General features: G+C 39.6%; 2 protein-coding genes and 7 non-coding genes across 9 annotated transcripts; all 9 read right to left on the bottom strand.

Moving 5' to 3' along the window:
* Window positions 1–321: 321 nt before the first annotated feature.
* hyal3 (hyaluronidase 3) lies at window positions 322–16,931 on the bottom strand. Its single transcript, XM_034589767.1, has 7 exons — window positions 16,751–16,931; window positions 3,105–3,407; window positions 2,077–2,512; window positions 1,694–1,841; window positions 1,413–1,539; window positions 818–907; window positions 322–719 (listed from the first exon to the last, which is right to left on the bottom strand). Exons 2-7 carry the CDS (start codon window positions 3,378–3,380, stop codon window positions 414–416), a joined length of 1,383 nt encoding a protein of 460 aa, XP_034445658.1. The 5' UTR covers window positions 3,381–3,407; window positions 16,751–16,931; the 3' UTR covers window positions 322–413.
* Window positions 4,266–20,895, bottom strand: LOC117764193 (N-alpha-acetyltransferase 80). Its single transcript, XM_034589773.1, has 2 exons — window positions 20,749–20,895; window positions 4,266–5,260 (listed from the first exon to the last, which is right to left on the bottom strand). Coding segments are annotated over exons 1-2 (954 nt in total). The 5' UTR covers window positions 20,751–20,895; the 3' UTR covers window positions 4,266–4,308.
* On the bottom strand, window positions 9,198–9,311 carry LOC117765426. The gene has a single exon (XR_004614575.1). It is a non-coding gene; the product is annotated as a U5 spliceosomal RNA (small nuclear RNA).
* LOC117765446 lies at window positions 10,575–10,688 on the bottom strand. The gene has a single exon (XR_004614595.1). It is a non-coding gene; the product is annotated as a U5 spliceosomal RNA (small nuclear RNA).
* On the bottom strand, window positions 11,958–12,071 carry LOC117765429. Its single transcript, XR_004614578.1, has one exon. It is a non-coding gene; the product is annotated as a U5 spliceosomal RNA (small nuclear RNA).
* On the bottom strand, window positions 13,290–13,403 carry LOC117765455. The gene has a single exon (XR_004614604.1). It is a non-coding gene; the product is annotated as a U5 spliceosomal RNA (small nuclear RNA).
* Window positions 14,912–15,025, bottom strand: LOC117765424. The gene has a single exon (XR_004614573.1). It is a non-coding gene; the product is annotated as a U5 spliceosomal RNA (small nuclear RNA).
* Window positions 17,719–17,832, bottom strand: LOC117765425. Its single transcript, XR_004614574.1, has one exon. It is a non-coding gene; the product is annotated as a U5 spliceosomal RNA (small nuclear RNA).
* On the bottom strand, window positions 18,907–19,020 carry LOC117765456. The gene has a single exon (XR_004614605.1). It is a non-coding gene; the product is annotated as a U5 spliceosomal RNA (small nuclear RNA).
* Window positions 20,896–21,086: the final 191 nt, after the last annotated feature.

Here is a 21,086-nt window from a genome sequence, read left to right as displayed (position 1 = left end):
TAAAATGAGTTTATGAATTGTGTGTAACCATGTCATAAAGTAAAGACTTTCACTGAGATTATATCTCCTGAACGAATCTCTGTTCTCTGCAGATAAAATAAAATCTAATAATGAACAAAGTTAGAAAATGCTTCTGTAAGTAACACTACGAGTGAAGAGAAAATGGAGGAGAATGAACCAATGATGTCAGAATCTGTCATTACAGTAATAAAATAAAATCAACAAATAATGAGATGTTCATGCAAGCGTTTGTAAAATTTAGTTTTATGTGATTTCCACGTTGTTTAAAAAGAAAAAGCTAAATAAAACCAAATTCACAAAGTATTTATTTATTTTATATTCCAATTAGAAACTGACATGTCCCTGTTCTCTCATGAACACAGACTGACAACACTTTGACCGAAAGGTTTGTGTTACTTCTGTCCGTTCTTTGGCCTGTGGTCATCCTTCATCATCTCTCCACACTCCTGCCCTGTCCAGCCTGGGAAACACTGACACATGAAGTGGCGATGAAAAGCTTTGACGCTGGAGGAGTCATGAGGGTCGGAGAGCACAGCTTGACCCGAAGAAACCATGTGACCGGAGTTGGGGTGTCGCCTGGTGCAGCGCCCGTTGCCGTGACAAAGCTGAAGGCTGCAGCGGTGGGTGTCAGACCTCAGTGATCGCACAAACGGACCCAAGACGGCGTGGATGTAGTCTCTGAGAAAGATGCACTGCTCCTGGAGGGTGGGTGAAGGGGAGAGGGGTTACACACAGATACATGCAGTGATACAATCACACAGAAACAACCATTTCTCCCTCACATCACTGCACAAACCTTGGATTTGGCAAATTTCCGCTCTCCCCACAGCACCACTCCAGCAGCTCCCAGTGAGGCACTCTCCCCAAGTGTATGCTCCAGGTCTGTCTACACACACACACACACACACACACACACACACACACACACACACACACACACACACACACACACACACAATTGTGCCACATACTGACTCAAATGACCATTAACGTTGATAACGTTTCGAAACAAAGATGAAAACTGTGATATGCGCGTCCACAATCTTGTGCCTAGATACAGGAGGAAAGAGCCACTTCCACTGTTGGTGCAACTGTAACAAAACAAATTTTTCCATTCCAAAATTCACACAATAAAACAGGTGAACCATTAACTTACATTTCATTTGTTCAAGTTGGAAATTATTAGTATTCTTTTTAAAGATGGGTTTTTTAGATTTCTTCGAACTGCATGTGTCATGTGACTATTTTGGTCCAATTATTGAGATTGAGTGACCATCCCCTTGGTAAAAGTTTGAAAATATGATTCATGGATTTGGAGAATCGTTACCTGTACTCACTTTATTCAAATGTGAATAAAGTCAAAGTGTTCATGAGTTGTAACAAGCTCGTACCTCATTGAGAAAGTTGAGCGTGTGTGTGAATGCTAGTCTGGCATAGGGAAGAACTGGTGTGGCGTGGTGGATGTTGTTGTCGTGGCGCCACAGTGATGCCACCCTCAAAGCCTCCAGCAGTCTGTGTCTGAGTGAAAGAGACAGAAATGTCCATCAGTAATTCCATTATCGACCTGTGTGGATAAAAAGATCGATAACAGTTTTTTATCCCCAGCTTCCACGAGGTCCTGTAGGCTGTTTGTATGACATAACACTTCTTCCTGCTTGTTATCTCTGTGTACCTGACCATGAGAGCTGCGTCCTGTGACCCTGCCAGCCGTTGAGGCAGGTAGATGCTGGGATAGAGAGCAGTGGACTGACTCCAGAGCCACGACAGACGCTCGTTCTGCTGTCTCGTCCCTCTGTGACAGCGTCCTGTGTAGCTCTTATCTGGGCACATGTGTGAAACAAAAAAGACACAGGACTTAGAAAAGATTTCAACTTTGTATTTTCAACTTTAACTTTCGTTTTTTATCAGCAGTTAAATAATGGTAACATAAAACCTCTCATCACAGTCGTGTTATTTGAAAAGTGGCATACTAATACCTTCCTATAGAAAAGGATTTAACAAGGTGATTACATGTACAAACAATGCCGTTCACAGTCCACTGACCATTTGTCCTACCTGTCTTTATCTTGTGCTTATTAAAGCAGGCAGGAAAACCATAAAACCCCCACAATCCCTTGGGATGACCTCTGACCGCCGACCGCAATGTCTCCTCCATGAACATCTGAGCGCTCTCTTCAAAACTTTTTCTCGCCAGTGATGTCACAGCCCTTTCAGACAAATCCGGTCTCGCCTGTCTCACCAGGTGCTTGGACAGCCTCCGATACTCCATCTTGGATCCAAAATTTCTCTCCCACAGTGGGCGCCACTCCTCCCAGTCGATAACGGCCAAACCTGCGAAGTTTGGCTGCAGCAAGCCAGACATCTGCATCGCCGTAAGGGAAAGATGGGCGGCGAGGTCGCCCTCCTGCGGTACTCCTCCGTTCACCTTCCTGCCGTCTCGGGAGAGGTATGGATATTCCCCCAGGCGGTCACGGTAAAAGATGGTCATTTTCTGGAAAGATTAAACATTTACCCAGAGAAGATTATCACACAACATGTAAAAATACTCACGAGTCAGTGCTTTGTTTGTCCGTTCTGGGCTTCTGTAGAAACATGGTGGTGCAACACAGCGGACTCCGTTAAAGACGAGTCTGTGAGGAAGAATCTTTCTAAGCTAATGACAACACAACGGCCCCTATTTTCAGGTGATTGTATACTGGTGAAAACTTATTATATTTCAATGGATCCCCATAAATTCTACACACTGGACCTTTAAAATTGGGTTCAAATAAGACAGATCGGACCATAAAAGGCTGTTTGTAGAGGACTTTCAACAAACAATAGACTTGTGCCTGATTACATTTAGAATACATTTTAAAGAAACACTGTAAAATCACATTTTCCAAAATACACTATTAAGTTCATAACCAGGTACATTTAAAGTACCTTTGATAAATAGATATGTCCAGTTTTACATTGATTACTTTAATGCAATAACAGAAAGGTTCAAATAATTTTACATTAAGATAAATATATATTCTAATTATACAGGGATAAGGAAAGTATCACATCCACTGGTGACACCTCCCACTGCGTGTCATCACCTGTCCCTGGAATCTCTGCTGTCGGTTCTCTACAATATCAAAGTCTCCCAGGTTCAGGTGGACGTTGTAGCGTTTCTGACAGTGCGACGTGGGCATGTTCCACACCACGACAAAGGGCCGGTCCTTCAGGATGGTGCCTGCTGCAGCCACAGCAGGGGCGGGGGTGAGAGGGAGAGGATTTCCATGGCTGAAGTTCCCAGGCAGTGATGTGAGGGGGAGGGGGGAAAGGGAAAGAAGGAGGAGGAGGAGGTGTCGATGGAGGTGAGACAGCACCATGGCTGCTCAACAGATGATTTGTCCTTCCTGGCAGGAGAGAGGGATGAGCCAGTCAGATCGAATGATGAGGGACTTTACTTTGAGCAAATACAAACTGTTGACGATGTAAATTAAATACATCTTAACACAATGTGAGTTTATACTTCATGATCAAAAGTCCTTGCAATAAAGTCCCAAATAAAATGAAAGAATAAACACACACCAAATAAATATTTCATTAAATTTATTTCAATCATTTTACACCATGGAAAAACCACCATGTCTCAGTTTAATAACATAACAAATCTTATAAATGTTAATAAGGCTTAAGATCTCTGGCAGTTCAAAAGGCACATTCAACCTTCGAGTTGAACATAACAACATGTCACAGGATGTCACAGCATGCAGCAGTTCAATGATCGTTTCAAGATAGAAATAATTAATTTGAATTCAACAATGAACATATTTGTCAGCGTGCAAGTTAGCTAACCAACTACCCACAGGGAGAAAACCAATTATTATATTTTTGAGCCCATCTCTTTCAAGAAAAACTTTCAAAATATCGAAATGATTCGACTGAGCAGGTAAAGATGATTAAAATGATATCTACACCTTCTCCTCAATTGAAAAATACATCATGTGTGAACGTCAAAAACATTTTAATGTCCAAGTCTGATGGGTGAAAATGAGATGTGTTCACTGGAAGTTCCACTCTCATGTGTCCTGATGATGAAAGTTTCCTCCTCATGATCTGTGTTAGCTGCATTATGGGACAGTGAGTGGCTTTTAACAGTAGATGTAGTTCCCATGTCACAAAATCCTCAACGTTCATCCAAGTCTTACACTCTGATTCAAAGAATGTGAAAACAGTCTCAAACTCACGTTATTCATGAATTAACAACAACAATGTGGGTGTAGGCACTGTCAAGTTTATACGTTTGTGTGTTCATCAAATGTCTTTGTGCATCCAGTAGATGGGAACTCCTTTGGCGTCACTGTAGGGAGTCTCGTTCAAGGTCTGAACTACGAGCACTGCAGACAGAGGAGGAGGAGGAGGAGGAGGTGGTGGAGGTGGGGGGATGGAGGAAGGCGGTGGGATCGAGGGTGGAGGTGGCGGGATGGAGGGTGGAGGAGGGGGTGGAGGAGGAAGAGTTGGTGGAGGAGGAAGAGTGGGAGGAGGAGGCCGAGGTGACCCTGCAACATAAGCACCTTCTGAGTCTCTGTTCACTTGTGGTATTTGAGCGTCCATCATTGTCCGTGTTTGTTTCTGCGTGCTCCTCTCGTCACTCTGTATCCTGGAGAACCTCAGAAGCGTCTCCATGGGAACGAACGATGTCATGCCGCCTGCGTTCTGCACTGGCGTTGAGAGCATGTAACCGAGGTGACTGTAGAAGTGCTGCTTATCGTGGGTGGTCAGGCACAGGCGCTCGAACCCTCTGCCTTTCGAGTAGCGCTCGGTCTCATCCATCAAAGTCCGTCCGTAGCCCTTCCCTCGCTCCGCCTTGGACACGACCACGGACTCGACAAACAGGCTGCTGCCGTGACCCACGACCTGGGACAGCCGGACGTGGCCCAGCAGCCGCTCTGACTCCCCACGGCCCTGCAGAAGAACCAGGCAGAGGGGGAACTCTGGACAAGACTTCTGGAGGGAGTGAACCCGGGCGGCCTGACTCCTCTGCCACTCAGAGTTCACCAGGTCGGCGCAGGGAACCAGCAGATCTGGACGCTGGTGGATCGGGACCGCATGGATCCTCCCCGGTGGTTCAGAGTCAGCGTTTGGCTTCACTTTCTCTTCTTCAACATACTGTGTCTGACAGTCCGATAGGGAGGTGGGCGGCAGGTCAGCGTTCAGCTCCTCTCCGGTCAGGGATTTGGAAATTGCCGATGTTATGGGTTCAGACCTGTGGTGATCAGGGTTTAACTCAAGTCAGTTTTCATTCAACTCCTGCAGCTGAGCGCCAAAAAGTCAGAAACTGTTCTGAACATGCACTTCCTCAATTTAGCGGTTAGTCTGACTACATCACCGTCTGTATGACACAATGGGTCTTTTGAGCCAAGTCCAACATGAGCTCTGTCTTCCTGACTAATTTCACAATAACAACATGACTCTCATTCTCCTGATTACACACTGGGATCAGATCTTAATCATCCTGCCTCCTGAGCTCAGTCCTCTCTGCATTCACTTCCCAATACAACTTAAACCATCACTTTTCACCTCCTCTGTTTTAGATATTGTTGTGGGAGGAATGTGCCTTGTTAAACCATTTTTTAATCTGTGGATAAAAAGCAAAGGATCGGTGTTCAGGGGTGAATGTGACTCATAAAACTGCTTCTCTAAACATTAGCCCACTGTGCAGAGGAGCTCCAAAGTAAAACAGCAAGATCGATTCAATCAATTATTATTAGGTCTGAGAAATGTCAATAAATAAACATACAAAATGCCCATCACACTTTACTAAAGCCCACAGTCCTGTCTGAGGGGCGAGAATAACAACACTTTTGGTCCACGTTCATTTAAAAAATATGTTAAATGATTATTCAGTTACCAAAAAGCAGAAGTGACAGGGGACGTGTACTGTATGTCCAAGTCTGCACTGTGACACAGCACATGCATGTGTGTGCTGATTCATTAATATGAACCACAGCTGAAAACTCTAACAAGACTCTCAGGCTGTGAATTTTAACAGAGTGTGTATGTGTTAACATTTATTTTGACAAAATAGCCAACCTTTTGCAGTGAGATTTATCACAGATATATACTGATGATTGTAGTTATCATGTCTAGAGTTTAAAAATAAATATAATTTTGTGTTATATTTTATTCTATGATACATTCGATGACAGTGTATAGTACAAAAAAAGGGAATAAAATGATGGATAAGATTAAACTTGAAGGTTGAGTACAAAATACAGAGACTTTTAAGCTAATCCCTTAGTGCTGATGGTACGCTAATCCTCTTTGATTTTAGAGATAAAACATGTGGGAACATCAACTGTTAAATCTCAAATGAGAAAATGCAATCATTCCTCTTCCTTCTACTATCGTGGGATGAGAGGACGACCTGAAAAAGTGGCTTCAGATAACGTACACCACCACTGCTGATTCAGAACATAACAACTACTGTTAGCAGTTGCAGCACTACTGTGAAAAAGGATCGTGGGTATAGTGAGATAGTGGTGTTAGCATTTCCAGCAGCTAAGACAGCTAAGACTACCGCTAACCCAAAGAGGATAAAGAAATAACAAAAAGCTGGAGACCCTCATGAACAATGGTGAGCCTTTCAAGGGTAGAGAGATCACCAGGAGTCGGCTCTGGACTGTGCTGCAGGCAGCCTCCACCCCACACCGGTGTGTGATCAGCAGCCAGTAAGAAACACCAGTGGTACAGAAGTAACATACATCAGTGTCTGGCTGTCTGCTGCTTCCAGGGCACTCATTGTCGCGGCTGATTCTGGTCGTTGAATGTAGTTTGTGTAAATTCAGAGGGTGTGTTTTGTCTACAGACAACGCTCATATATACAGTGGCTAATTCCAACTTTTTGCAATTGCACGTACATGAATGTCATCCCCCAGAATGAGTGCCCCCCCCCCCTTTAAAGCTAGCGGACCTGTTTAAACCACATTACATATATATAGATTGTCCATTTGATTTATTAACTAAACTCATGAATAGGGACATTCATTTCTAGCATGATTCTTTTTAAAGCTAACTCACTACATCGCTCAGCTACTGAATATTTACTGAAGTTGTCAGAATGCGATTCAGCTGATGTCTCCTACAGATCCGTTTACTGTGGAGCCACAGAATGATGCCGTCTTCACTCGGTCTCATCCGTGTGAATCTATTATCTGACCCATTCTGCCACATGGTTTCTTCAGAGACTGAGCTGTGACGCAGTGAACATTAAGTACACTAGCTTCTTATTCTGTCTAATTCTTCCTTATGCTATTTTTGTTAATTTTTCAGGCTAATTTAAATTTTAACCAACTGCTAATGTCGAATTCTATACTTTCTTGAGAAGAGTAAACTCATATTCTCATATCAAATGTTACTAGAGCAGAATGTCTAATGTCGACACTGTGCAGCACAAACTGAGTGAACAGTTTGATGGGAATCAAGGAATCAGGAGTCACTAACTCTTTGCTACACCAACTTAAAAAAGGCCGAGTCGAGTTCATCTTAAAGCTGCAAGAAAACAACTTAAAGAGTTTCTGTGTTTTCTACTTATCGGTAAAGGTTCAATGAGGAAATAATATGAAATCTAAAATTGGTCCCAACAGCCAGGGATTCAATTTTGCATTTCAGTAAAAAGAAAAGGAAACAGAAATAAATAAACAAAGATAATAAAAAGATAGAAAAGAGGAAAAAGGGGAAAAGACCAACAGTTTAAAAAATACCAACTCACCGACAGAGACAAGCTGATGAATGTAGTTCTGACTACTCAACGCAAGATCACATTCTCGCAACATTCAGTAAAAAGGATGTTGGAGAGATGCAACAGGAAACTGGCAGTTGACTGATAATCGCACTGAAGTTTAAAATAACTAAACTCACGTTAAAAAAACAACACTTCAGATGTACACCAGCATTAAAATCAGGAAATAACACCTACATTTTCTCACTGATCGCGTATTTTTAGTGCCACCTTCAACAGATGACTCAAACAATATAAAGGTCCTCGGTAACTAATTTATGACCAGTCATTAATGACTCTTGATGCAGTAGTAGTGAATACATCGGCACCTTTTTTAGAAGTTATAGTTTTAGGCCTTTGACTCGTCACAGAAGGAAGGAAGTTGGAAATCAGTCTGATAATCGATCTGATACCAAGTCCACATCTTTGTTTAGTATTGGTGATTGCTACCAAAAGAATTTCTGCATTCTTGCTTTTTATTGCTGTAAAAATGTGACAGTGGTCAAATCCTTCCCCAGCACCATGTCAGCGGAAGAAGGAGTTGGGGAGTTGTATCTTACTTGATTGTTGTAAATTACTTGACAAAATGAAAGGGAAGCTGGAACGTAGTCGACAAAACATGGTCACCTTATATAAGCATTAAGGTTATGGATGAGTTGTAAATATGTATTTTGAGCACACATTCTGCCTGCTCTCAGCCCTGTAGCTCTAAGACCAGCTCCGTCATGTTATTTTCATCTGAGAAATATTTCTAGATTGTCAATTTACTTTAATGATCTCCACAAAGTGTTTCATGCTTTTATTCCTGTCCGGCTAGATTATTGTAATGATTTGTTTACACTGTCTGTTTTTAAATTATCTCTCAAAACTTACTTTTAATTAATGTCTCATATTGATTGTTTTCTCATGTTTCCTTGATCTTTTTCTTGATGTTTGTCTCAGGGTATCCCACACACATATTACTGACTCTCACTCCGCATAGGCCAATCAGTCTTTTCTTCTGTAATTCAACCCCACCTCTGTCAGAGGTAACACTCTTTCTTAAAATTTAAATAATAAGAAGTTGACAGTTCTGCACAAAAAGAGTTCAAGTGCACTAGTTCCCATGGTGACTGAGACCTGAACGAAGTCTGTATTGGTATTTCCCACTTCAATTATCATTGATTGGGGCACCTTTCACTTGTAAATCATCAGTTATGCTTTACTTGTCACACTTATATGATAATGCTGACACAAATCTCACTAAATTGCACTAATTTATCATAGTAGAAACATTCATTTCAATGTTAAGGATATTGATTTTAGATTTCTGAAGAAAGCATTTAGATTATTTTTGGATTTACATAATAACATTAATATCTTTTAAATTACATTAATCCTGTCATAACTTGATCATTGGGTTTATTATTAAACAAGTAAAGGAAGCCCCGCATGAAGCAGGGCATCAAAAAATTGAGATAGACTCTTTTTGGTCCTCCCCACGGAAATCTTTAGTAAAAGGCGAAAGATTTATGCGATCTGAAGAGAACCAAGAGCAGATACTTGAAACACGGGTTGAACCTCGAGTCTGTGTCTCCGTCTAGACCTTCTCTGTTATGGTTCAAGTTTGAAGGACACATCTGAAACATCGCGGAAATAAACTGAAACATACAGAGTTTATATTATGTGGTGAGCAGACCTCAGCATTTTGAGTAGAAATCTGGTAGAAATGTATAATTTATTAAATACACCGTTGCACAAACGCTATGCATTATGGGAACATGGCGACGACGGCCGCGCCTCTACTTTACCGTTTCTTTAACTTTTCTAGAAAACTAAAATTCTTATCGATAGAAGAGTTATAGCTTGATACGTTGATGATCGAACCAAACCAGGAGGTGAAATGTTTGCGTCGTATTTATAAATAGCAAACATTTACTCTTAACAGCTAAAGTTGTGCGACTGCGCATCACGAGCTCCGAAGATTAAAGGTGTCAAGAGGACAATCGTCTCTTGTTCAGCCTGGGCGGACATCTTTCCTGTTTTTAGGATCGTTTGGGCATCAAGCTGATTTTCTACGCAGTGCTCGTGTCTCCAGGATTCTAATTAACGATCAGTCTTCAGTGATTCAACAAAATATTACAGTTATTGTAATAAAAACGATGTGGGTGGGCAGTAAAATAAAAGCACGGTGGTGTGTCAGACTGAGGAAGACACAGCCTAGAAATCCTCCAACTAGTTACATGATCTACAATATGCCTAAATAAATTACATCATGTTATATTACATATAATATTAATACCACTCTACAGTGAGCTGAATATTCTGCACACTGTATAATAAGTAGGAAGCGTGTTGCATTCAGCTGAGAAAAAATGCTCAATTTTTCTGGATGATGCCTCGATCCCCAAAAAAGCTCTTATTTAACATAGAGAGCATTGAAACATTTAATTGAGAAATGTATTTCGTTAATCCAGAACAACTGCACTTTGTTTTCAAGTGAATGCATCATGCTTCTGTAAATATGGGCCAACCTGTATTTTATTATTTTATACCTTATGAGGTTGAGTCTCTGCTTTTATTGTTTGTTACCTCCTCATTATTTTTGTGTCAGATCTATAAATAATATGTTGTGCCACGGTTTCATGTGAAGAACAGTTTAAGGATCAAGGACGAAATAAATTTCAATTTTACAGTTACATGATGAGTCTGTATTTCTTAATGCACGTGGAACATTAAAATTAGATGTATTAAAACAGAGAGTATTGACAGTGTTCCCTTCAATTATAATCAAGTGGTTTTATATTGAACAAGTAGAGTAAGCCCCGCATGACACAGGGCATCAAAAAATTGAGTTAGACTCTTATTGGTCCTCTCCACGGAAATCTTTAGTAAAAGGCGAAAGATTTATGCGATCTGAAGAGAACCAAGAGCAGATACTTGAACACGGGTTGAATCTCGAGTCTGTGTCTCCGTCTAGACCTTCTCTGTTATGGTTCAAGTTTGAAGGACACATCTGAAACATCGCGGAAATAAACTGAAACATACAGAGTTTATATTATGTGGTGAGCAGACCTCAGCATTTTGAGTAGAAATATACATTTTATTTAATACAACTTTTGTTTTACAAACGCTATGCATGATGGGAACATGGCGACGACAGCCACGCCTCTACTTTTTGAAACTTTACCGTTTCTTTAACTTTTCTAGAAAACTAAAATTATTATCGATAGAAGAGTTATGGCTTGATACGTTCAAGATCGAACCGAAGAAGGAGGTGAAATGTTTCCGTCGTATTTATAAATATCTAATTTTTACTCTTTACATCTAAGGTTGTGCGACTGTGCATTACGAGCTCCGAAGATTAAACGTGCCAAGAGGACAATCGTCTTCTGCTCCGCCTGAGAGGACATCTTTGTTGTTTTAGGAATTTTTGGGCATCAAGCTGATTTTCTACGCAGTGCTCGTGTCTTCATGATTCTGATAAACGATCAGTCATCAGTGATTCAACCAACTATTACAGTTATTGTAATAAAAACGATGTAGGTGGGTAGTAAAATAAAAGCATGGTGGTGTGTCAGACTGAGGAGGACACAGCCTAGAAATCTTCTAGTTACATGAAGTACAATATGTCTAAATAAATTAAATCATGTTATATTACATATAATATTAATACCACTCTACAGTGAGCTGTATATTCTGCACATTGTATAATAAGTAGGAAGTGTGTTGCCTTCAATTGAGAAAAAATGCTCAGTTTTTCTGGATAATGCCTAGATCCTAAAATAAAGCTCTTATTTAACATAGAGAGCATTGAAACATTTAATTGAGAAATGTATCTCGTTAATCCAGAAAAACAGCACTTTGTTTTCAAGTGAATGCATCATGCTTCTGTAAATATGGGCCTACCTTCATTTTATTATTTTATAGTTTATGGGGTTTAGTCTTTACTTTTATTGTTTGTTACCACCTCAGTATTTTTGTGTCATATCAATCAATCACATGTTCTCCCACAGTTTCATGTGAAAAACAGTTTGAGGACCAAAGATGAAATAAGTTCCAATTTTACAGTTATGATGAGTAAGTACGTCTTCATACAAGTGAAACGTTTGATTTAAGTGTATAATAACATAATGTATTGATGGTTTCCACTAATACACAATCTCATTCAAATCAAGTGGATTTATATTAAACAAGTAGAGGAAGCCCCGCATGACACAGGGCATCAAAAAATTGAGATAGACTCTTTTTGGTCCTCCCCACGGAAATCTTTAGTAAAAGGCGAAAGATTTATGCGATCTGAAGAGAACCAAGAGCAGATACTTGAAACGCGGGTGGAATCTCGAGTCTGTGTCTCCGTCTAGACCTTCTCTGTTATGGTGCAAGTTTGAAGGACACATCTGAAACATCGCGGAAATAAACTGAAACATACAGAGTTTATATTATGTGGTGAGCAGACCTCAGCATTTTGAGTAGAAATCTGGTAGAAATGTATAATTCATTAAATACACCGTTTGTTGCACAAACGCTATGCATTATGGGAACATGGCGACTGAGATCGCTCCTATAGTTTTTGAAACTTAACCGTTTCTTTACCTTTTCTAGAAAACTCAAATTCGTATCGATAGACGAGTTATTGCTTGATAAGTTAAAGATCGAACCAAACCAGGAGGTGACATGTTTGCGTCGTATTTATAAATAGCTCATTTTTACTCTTTACAGCTAAAGTTGTGCGACTGCGCATCACGAGCTCCGAAGATTAAACGTGTCAAGAGGACAATCGTCTTGTATTCACCCTGAGCGGACATCGTTCCTGTTTTTAGGATCCTTTGGGCATCAAGCCGACTTTCTACGCAGTGTTCGTGTCTTCAGGATTGTAATAAACGATCAGTCATCAGTGACTGATTCAACAAAATATGTGTCAGACTGAGGAGGACACAGCCTAGAAATTCCCCATCTATTTACATGATCTACAATATGCCTAAATAAATTACATCATGTTATATTACATATATTATTAACACCACTCTAAAGTGAGCTCTATATTCTGCACATTGTATAATAAGTAGGAAGCGTGTTGCATTCAGCTGAGAAAAAATGCTCAGTTTTTCTGGATAATGCCTCGATCCCCAAATAAAGCTCTTATTTAACAAAGAAAGCATTGAGACATTTAATTGAAAAATGTATCTCGTTAATCCAGAAAAACAGCACTTTGTTTTCAAGTGAATGCATCATGCTTCTGTAAATATAGGCCTACCTTCATTTTATTATTTTATACCTTGTGGGGTTGAGTCTTTACTTTTATTATTTGATACCTTCTCATTATTTTCGTGTCAGATCGATAAATGACATGTTGTCCCACAGTTTCATGTGAACAGTTTAAGGCTCACAGAGGAAAGGTCCAATTTTACAGTTATTATGAGTAAGTATTTCTTAACACATATGGAACATTTAAATTAGACGTATAATAACAGTATGTACTGACAGACAGCACTTCAATTGAAACTACGTGATTTTATATTGAACAAGTACAAGAAGCCCCGCATGACACAGGGCATCAAAAAATTGAGATAGACTCTTATTGGTCCTCTCCACGGAAATCTTTAGTAAAAGGCGAAAGATTTATGCGATCTGAAGAGAACCAAGAGCAGATACTTGAAACACGGGTTGAATCTCGAGTCTGTGTCTCCGTCTAAACCTCCTCTGTTATGGTTCAAGTTTGAAGGACACATCTGAAACATCGCGTAAATGAACTGAAACATACAGAGTTTATATTATGTGGTGAGCAGACCTCAGCATTTTGAGAAGAAATATCTAATTCATTAAATACACAATTTGTTGAGCAAACGCTATGCATGATGGGAAAATTGCGACGACAGCCGCGCCTCTACCTTTTGTAACTTTACCGTTTCTTTAACTTGTCTAGAAAACTCAAATTATTATCTATAGAAGTGTTATGGCTTGATACGTTGATGGTCGAACCAAACCAGGAGGTGAAATGTTTTCGTCGTATTTATAAATAGCTATTTTTTAGTCTTAACAGCTGAAGTTGTGCGACTGGGCATTACGAGCTCCGAAGATTAAACGTGTCAAGATGACAATCGTCTTCTGCTCCGCCTGAGCGGACATCGTTCCTGTCTTTAGGATCTTTAGGGCATCAAGCCGACTTTCTCCGCAGTGCTCGTGTCTTCAGGATTTAAAACACTTTACTGAGCAAAGACATATATTGAAGTCAGGTCCTTTTAACACTGGCGTAGTGTTCCAGTGGCGGAAGCCATTATTTAGACAACCTGCAGCAACGTCTGTTACGTAGCTTGAGCTAACATAATGACTGGTTGTGCAGGACAACATAAATATTCTGGTCCATATTCCAACTTAAAACCCAACCGAGTGGCATTTTTATCATTATTATTACCAGGCCTGTAAATATTTATAATTAACGACCAGTCTTCAGTGACTGATTCAGCAAAATATTACAGTTATTGTAATAAAAACGATGTGGGTGGGCAGTAAAATAAAAGAATGGTGGTGTGTCAGACTGAGGAGGACACAGCCTAGAAGTCCTCCAACTAGTTACATGATCTACAATATGCCTAAATAAATTACATCGGGATATATTACATATAATATTAATATCACTCTACAGTGAGCTGAATATTCTGCACACTGTATAATAAGTAGGAAGCGTGTTGCATTCAATTGAGAAGAATGCTCTGTTTTTCTAGATAATGCCTAGATCCCCAAATAAAGCTCTTATTTAACATAGAGAGCATTGAAACACTTAATTGAGAAATGTATTTCGTTAATCCAGAAAAACAGCACTTTGTTTTCAAGTGAATGCATCATGCTTCTGTAAATATGGGCCTACCTTCATTTTATTATTTTATACTTCATGTGGTTGAGTCTTTACTTTTATTGTTTGTTACCACCTCTGTATTTTGGTGTCAGATTGATCAATAACCTTGTCCCACAGTTTCATGTGAAAAACAGTTTGAGGCTCACAGAGGAAATAAGTTCCAATTTTACAGTTATATGAAGAGTTACTATTTCTTAATCCACTTTGAACTATTTACTTAAACGTATGATAACTGACTGTATTGACAATTTTTAAATTGTACTTATTCTAATCAAGTGGCTTTATATTAAACAAGTAGAGGAAGCCCCGCATAACACAGGGCATCAAAAAATTGAGATAGACTCTTATTGGTCCTCTCCACGGAAATCTTTAGTAAAAGGCGAAAGATTTATGCGATCTGAAGAGAACCAAGAGCAGATACTTGAAACACGGGTTGAATCTCGAGTCTGTGTCTCCGTCTAGACCTCCTCTGTTATGGTTCAAGTTTGAAGGACACATCTGAAACATCGCGTAAATAAACTGAAACATACAGTTTATATTATGTGGTGAGCAGACCTCAGCATTTTGAGTAGAAATATATAATTTATTAAATACACCATTTGTTGCGCAAACGCTATGCATGATGGGAACATTGCGACGACAGCCGCGCCTCTACCTTTTGTAACTTTACCTTTTTTTAACTTTTCTAAAAAACTCAAATTATTATCGATAGAAGAGTTATGGCTTGATACGTTGATGATCGAACCGAAGAAGGAGGTGAAATGTTTGCGTCGTATTTATAAATAGCAACTTTTTACTCTTAACAGCTGAATTTGCGCGACTGCGCATCACGAGCAACGACGATTAAACGTGTCAAGAGCTTCTGCTCCGCCTGAGCGGACATCGTTCCTGTTTTTAGGATCTTTAGGGCATCAAGACGATTTTCTACGCAGTGCTCGTGTCTTCAGGATTTAAAACACTTTACTGAGCAAAGACATATATTGAAGTCAGGTCTTTTTAACACTGGCGTAGTGTTCCAGTGGCGGAAGCCATTATTTAGCCAACCTGTAGCAATGTAAACTACGTAGCTTGAGCTAACATAATGACTGGTTGTGCAGGACAACATAAATATTCGGGTCCATATTCCATCTTAAAACCCAACTGAGTGGTATTTTTATCATTATTATTACCAGGCCTGTAAATATTTCTAACTAACGATCAGTCTTCAGTGACTGATTCAACCAACTATTACAGTTATTGTAATAGACACGATGTGGGTGGGCAGTAAAATAAAAGCATGGTGGTGTGTCAGACTGAGGAGGACACAGCCTAGAAATCCTCCAGTTACATGAACTACAATATGCCTAAATAAATAACATCATGTTATATTACATATATTATTAATACCACTCTACAGTGAGCTGTATATTCTGCACACTGTATAATAAGTAGGACGTGGATTGCATTCAATTGAGAACATTTTTCTGAATAATGCCTCAATCCCCAAATAAGCTCTTATTTAACATAGAGAGCATTGAAACAGGTTTTTATCATGAAAACAGAAATTGATCTCGGCCATTCAGAAAAAAACATTTAAAGTGAATGCATTATGCTTCTGTAAATATGGGCCCACCTTTATTTTATACCTTATTAAGTCTATAAGTTGAGTCCTTGCTTTTATTGTTTGTAAACACCACAGTATTTTTGTGTCAGATCGATCAATGACATGTTCTGTTTGAGGCTCAAAGAGGAAATATGCTCCACTAGTGCTGCAGATACATGGGTTGAGGGTTCAGTTCATAGTACTCATGGAAGACTTCACTTCCAGATTGCTTGAATGGAGTCAGTTTACATCTTCTTTACAGGGCTGTAAGAGTTTCTCCCACCGCTGTTAGTTGGAGGAACAGCCACTTGGAACAGATGAGCTGTTAATGTAACATTCAGTTCATAATCACATCTTCTATTTTACCATGTAAGGTCAAACTATAGACAACTAGGGACGTGGCTACATGCTAACTAGCTCCTCCTCTTCCTGTCATCTTTAAAAGTACACTCACAACAGTCAAACTATTTCAATCCCATAAAGAACCACAACACTGGTATTGAACAACACAACTGAATCTACATGTGTGCATGTCTCAGCACCATGAAAGTGAACCTACATGTTGGATCTTCTCCGCTGCTCGTCCTCCTCCCAAGCGCGTGTTTACTCAGCTGTTCTCAGATCAGTCTGTTCTTTCAGCGACAAATCAGAGATTTCTGGACCGCTGTCACCGTCTCTGAGATCTGTTCCCCGGTCAGTGAGTTACCGAGATCACCGCCTCCTCCCGGACAGGAAACGTTTGTGTTCATCATGAGTAATTCCAGATGTCCCGTCTGCCCCCTTGCGGATGGGAGTGGTATGACATAAACAAAATGAAAAAGTCCACCCACATGTTGGAACACGAACAGCCCTGCATGAAGTAACTGTTCTGTGAGACATGATGATCACCAGAACATACATGGCGCTTATATATACCTGTTAATCTGCATTAGAATCTATTCACATTATTATATTTAATGATGTGTTAAATCAGTCACGTGCAGCCACAGTAATGACAGTATGCTGTGGTAATTAGATTTTGCAAATCCTGCAAAACAAACATAAATGTTCCCTGAGGAAAAGGTTAGTACAGATGTAATAATGCAAGATTTTCACCTGCAAAGTTCATGCTTCTGTTTTTCACAAGGCACAAACAATTTTTTTTTATTGCCACACATAAAATAATAACAATAATAATAATGTGGGGCTTTAGTAGCCTTGACACTTTATTGCAAAGAGTAGAGGTATAATTATACACTTAGAGCGGACAGCACCTGTCCTCTGTGAATCAAAACTTTATTTACATACAAGAAATCAAATGCAGTTGAAAGTTCTTTACAAGCGATCTACTGGTTCAAACCCAGTGGTTGCGATGGGATTTTGCTGTTGGCTGATCTGGAGGCAGATGACAATATCTGGTAGCAGCGGAAATAAGTTCAGTATTTCTTCATACACGTGGAACTATTACTTATACGTATGATAACTCAATGTATTGATAGTTTCCACTTGTGTTCTAATCAGGTGGCTTTATATTGAACAAGTAGAGGAAGCCCCGCATGAAGCAGGGCATCAAAAAATTGAGATAGACTCTTATTGGTCCTCCCCACGGAAATCTTTAGTAAAAGGCGAAAGATTTATGCGATCTGAAGAGAACCAAGAGCAGATACTTGAAACACGGGTGGAATCTCGAGTCTGTGTCTCCGTCTAGACCTTCTCTGTTATGGTTCAAGTTTGAAGGACACATCTGAAACATCGCGTAAATAAACTGAAACATACAGAGTTTATATTATGTGGTGAGCAGACCTCAGCATTTTGAGTAGAAATATCTAATTTATTAAATACACCATTCGTTGCGCAAACGCTATGCATGATGGGAACATGGCGACGGCGGCCGCTCCTCTACTTTTTGAAACTAACATAATGACTGGTTGTGCAGGACAACATAAATATTCTGGTACATATTCCAACTTAAAACCCAACTGAGTGGTATTTTTATCATTATTATTACCAGGCCTGTAAATATTTCTAATTAACGATCAGTCTTCAGTGATTCAACAAAACATTACACTTATTGTAATAGACACGATGTGGGTGGGCAGTAAAATAAAAGCATGGTGGTGTGTCAGACTGAGGAGGACACAGCCTAGAAATCCTCCAGTTACATGAACTACAATATGCCTAAATAAATAACATCATGTTATATTACATGTATTATTAATATCACTCTACAGTGAGCTGTATATTCTGCACATTATAAGTAGGAAGCGTGTTGCATTCAATTGAGAAAACAATGCTGTTTTTCTGGATAATGCCTCGATCCCCAAATAAGCTCTTATTTAACATAGAGAGCATTGGCACATTTAATTGAGAAATGTATCTCGTTAATCCAGAAAAACTGAATTTTGTTTTCAAGTGAATGCATCATGCTTCTGTAAATATGGGCCTACCTTCATTTTATTATTTTATACTTCATGTGGTTGAGTCTTTACTTTTATTGTTTGTTACCACCTCAATATTTTGGTGTCAGATTGATCAATAACCTTGTCCCACAGTTTCATGTGAAAAACAATTTGAGGCTCACAGAGTAAAAATAAGTTCCAATTTTACAGTTATATGAAGAGTTGCTATTTCTTAATACACTGAACTTTTTACTTAAACGTATGATAACTGACTGTACTGACACTTCTCAATTTTATTCATTCTAATCAACTGGCTTTATATTGAACAAGTAGAGGAAGCCCCGCATGACACAGGGCATCAAAAAATTGAGATAGACTCTTGTTGGTCCTCTCCACGGAAATCTTTAGTAAAAGGCGAAAGATTTATGCGATCTGAAGAGAACCAAGAGCAGATACTTGAAACACGGGTTGAACCTCGAGTCTGTGTCTCCGTCTAGACCTTCTCTGTTATGGTTCAGGTTTGAAGGACACATCTGAAACATCGCGTAAATAAACTGAAACATACAGAGTTTATAATTTGTGGTGAGCAGACCTCAGCATTTTGAGAAGAAATATCTAATTTATTAAATACACCATTTGTTGCGCAAACGCTATGCATGATGGGAACATTGCGACGACAGCCGCGCCTCTACCTTTTGTAACTTTACAGTTTTTTAAAACTTTTCTAAAAAACTCAAATTATTATCGATAGAAGAGTTATTGCTTGATACGTTGATGATCGAACCGAAGAAGGAGGTGAAATGTTTGCGTCGTATTTATAAATAGCAACTTTTTACTCTTAACAGCTGAATTTGCGCGACTGCGCATCACGAGCAACGACGATTAAACGTGTCAAGAGCTTCTGCTCCGCCTGAGCGGACATCGTTCCTGTTTTTAGGATCTTTAGGGCATCAAGACGACTTTCTCCGCAGTGCTCGTGTCTTCAGGATTTAAAACACTTTACTGAGCAAAGACATATATTGAAGTCAGGTCCTTTTAACACTGGCGTAGTGTTCCAGTGCCGGAAGCCATTATTTAGACAAACCTGTAGCAACGTAAGCTACGTAGCTTGAGCTAACATAATGACTGGTTGTGCAGGACAACATAAATATTCTGGTACATATTCCATCTTAAAACCCAACTGAGTGGCATTTTTATCATTATTATTACCAGGCCTGTAAATATTTCTAACTAACGATCAGTCTTCAGTGACTGATTCAACCAACTATTACAGTTATTGTAATAGACACGATGTGGGTGGGCAGTAAAATAAAAGCATGGTGGTGTGTCAGACTGAGGAGGACACAGCCTAGAAATCCTCCAGTTACATGAACTACAATATGCCTAAATAAATAACATCATGTTATATTACATATATTATTAATACCACTCTACAGTGAGCTGTATATTCTGCACACTGTATAATAAGTAGGACGTGGATTGCATTCAATTGAGAACATTTTTCTGAATAATGCCTCAATCCCCAAATAAGCTCTTATTTAACATAGAGAGCATTGAAACAGGTTTTTATCATGAAAACAGAAATTTATCTCGGCCATTCAGAAAAAAACATTTAAAGTGAATGCATTATGCTTCTGTAAATATGGGCCCACCTTTATTTTATACCTTATTAAGTCTATAAGTTGAGTCGTTGCTTTTATTGTTTGTAAACACCACAGTATTTTTGTGTCAGATCGATCAATGACATGTTCTGTTTGAGGCTCAAAGAGGAAATATGCTCCACTAGTGCTGCAGATACATGTTGAGGGTTCAGTTCATAGTACTCATGGAAGACTTCACTTCCAGATTGCTTGAATGGAGTCAGTTTACATCTTCTTTACAGGGCTGTAAGAGTTTCTCCCACCGCCAGTAGTTGGAGGAACAGCCACTTGGAACAGATGAGCTGTTAATGTAACATTCAGTTCATAATCACATCTTCTATTTTACCATGCAAGGTCAAACTATAGACAACTAGGGACGTGGCTACATGCTAACTAGCTCCTCCTCTTCCTGTCATCTTTCAAAGTACACTCACAACAGTCAAACTATTTCAATCCCATAAAGAACCACAACACTGGTATTGAACAACACAACTGAATCTACATGTGTGCATGTCTCAGCACCATGAAAGTGAACCTACATGTTGGATCTTCTCCGCTGCTCGTCCTCCTCCCAAGCGCGTGTTTACTCAGCTGTTCTCAGATCAGCCTGTTCTTTCAGCGACAAATCAGAGATTTCTGGACCGCTGTCACCGTCTCTGAGATCTGTTCCCCGGTCAGTGAGTTACCGTGATTACCGCGTTTGTGTTCATCATGAGTAATTCCAGATGTCCCGTCTGCCCCCTTGCGGATGGGAGTGGTATGACATAAACAAAATGAAAAAGTCCACCCACATGTTGGAACACGAACAGCCCTGCATGAAGTAACTGTTCTGTGAGACATGATGATCACCAGAACATACATGGCGCTGATATATACC

The sequence above is a fragment of the Hippoglossus hippoglossus genome, chromosome 7, assembly GCF_009819705.1.
Source record: "Hippoglossus hippoglossus isolate fHipHip1 chromosome 7, fHipHip1.pri, whole genome shotgun sequence".
Lineage (NCBI taxonomy): Eukaryota > Metazoa > Chordata > Actinopteri > Pleuronectiformes > Pleuronectidae > Hippoglossus > Hippoglossus hippoglossus.
The sequence above is the reverse complement of the archived record's forward strand: the minus strand, read 5'-3'. Positions and strand labels throughout refer to the sequence as shown.

Bases quoted from the DNA above. Each gene is read 5' to 3' on its own strand.
- hyal3 (XM_034589767.1), bottom strand. From the start codon at position 3,380: ATGGTGCTGTCTCACCTCCATCGACACCTCCTCCTCCTCCTTCTTTCC. The intron at 1,540-1,693 runs GTACACAGAGAT...TCTTTCACTCAG, and splicing joins GACGCAGCTCTCATGGTCAG to ACACAGACTGCTGGAGGCTT. The intron at 720-817 runs GTTTGTGCAGTG...CCCACCCTCCAG, and splicing joins GGAAATTTGCCAAATCCAAG to GAGCAGTGCATCTTTCTCAG.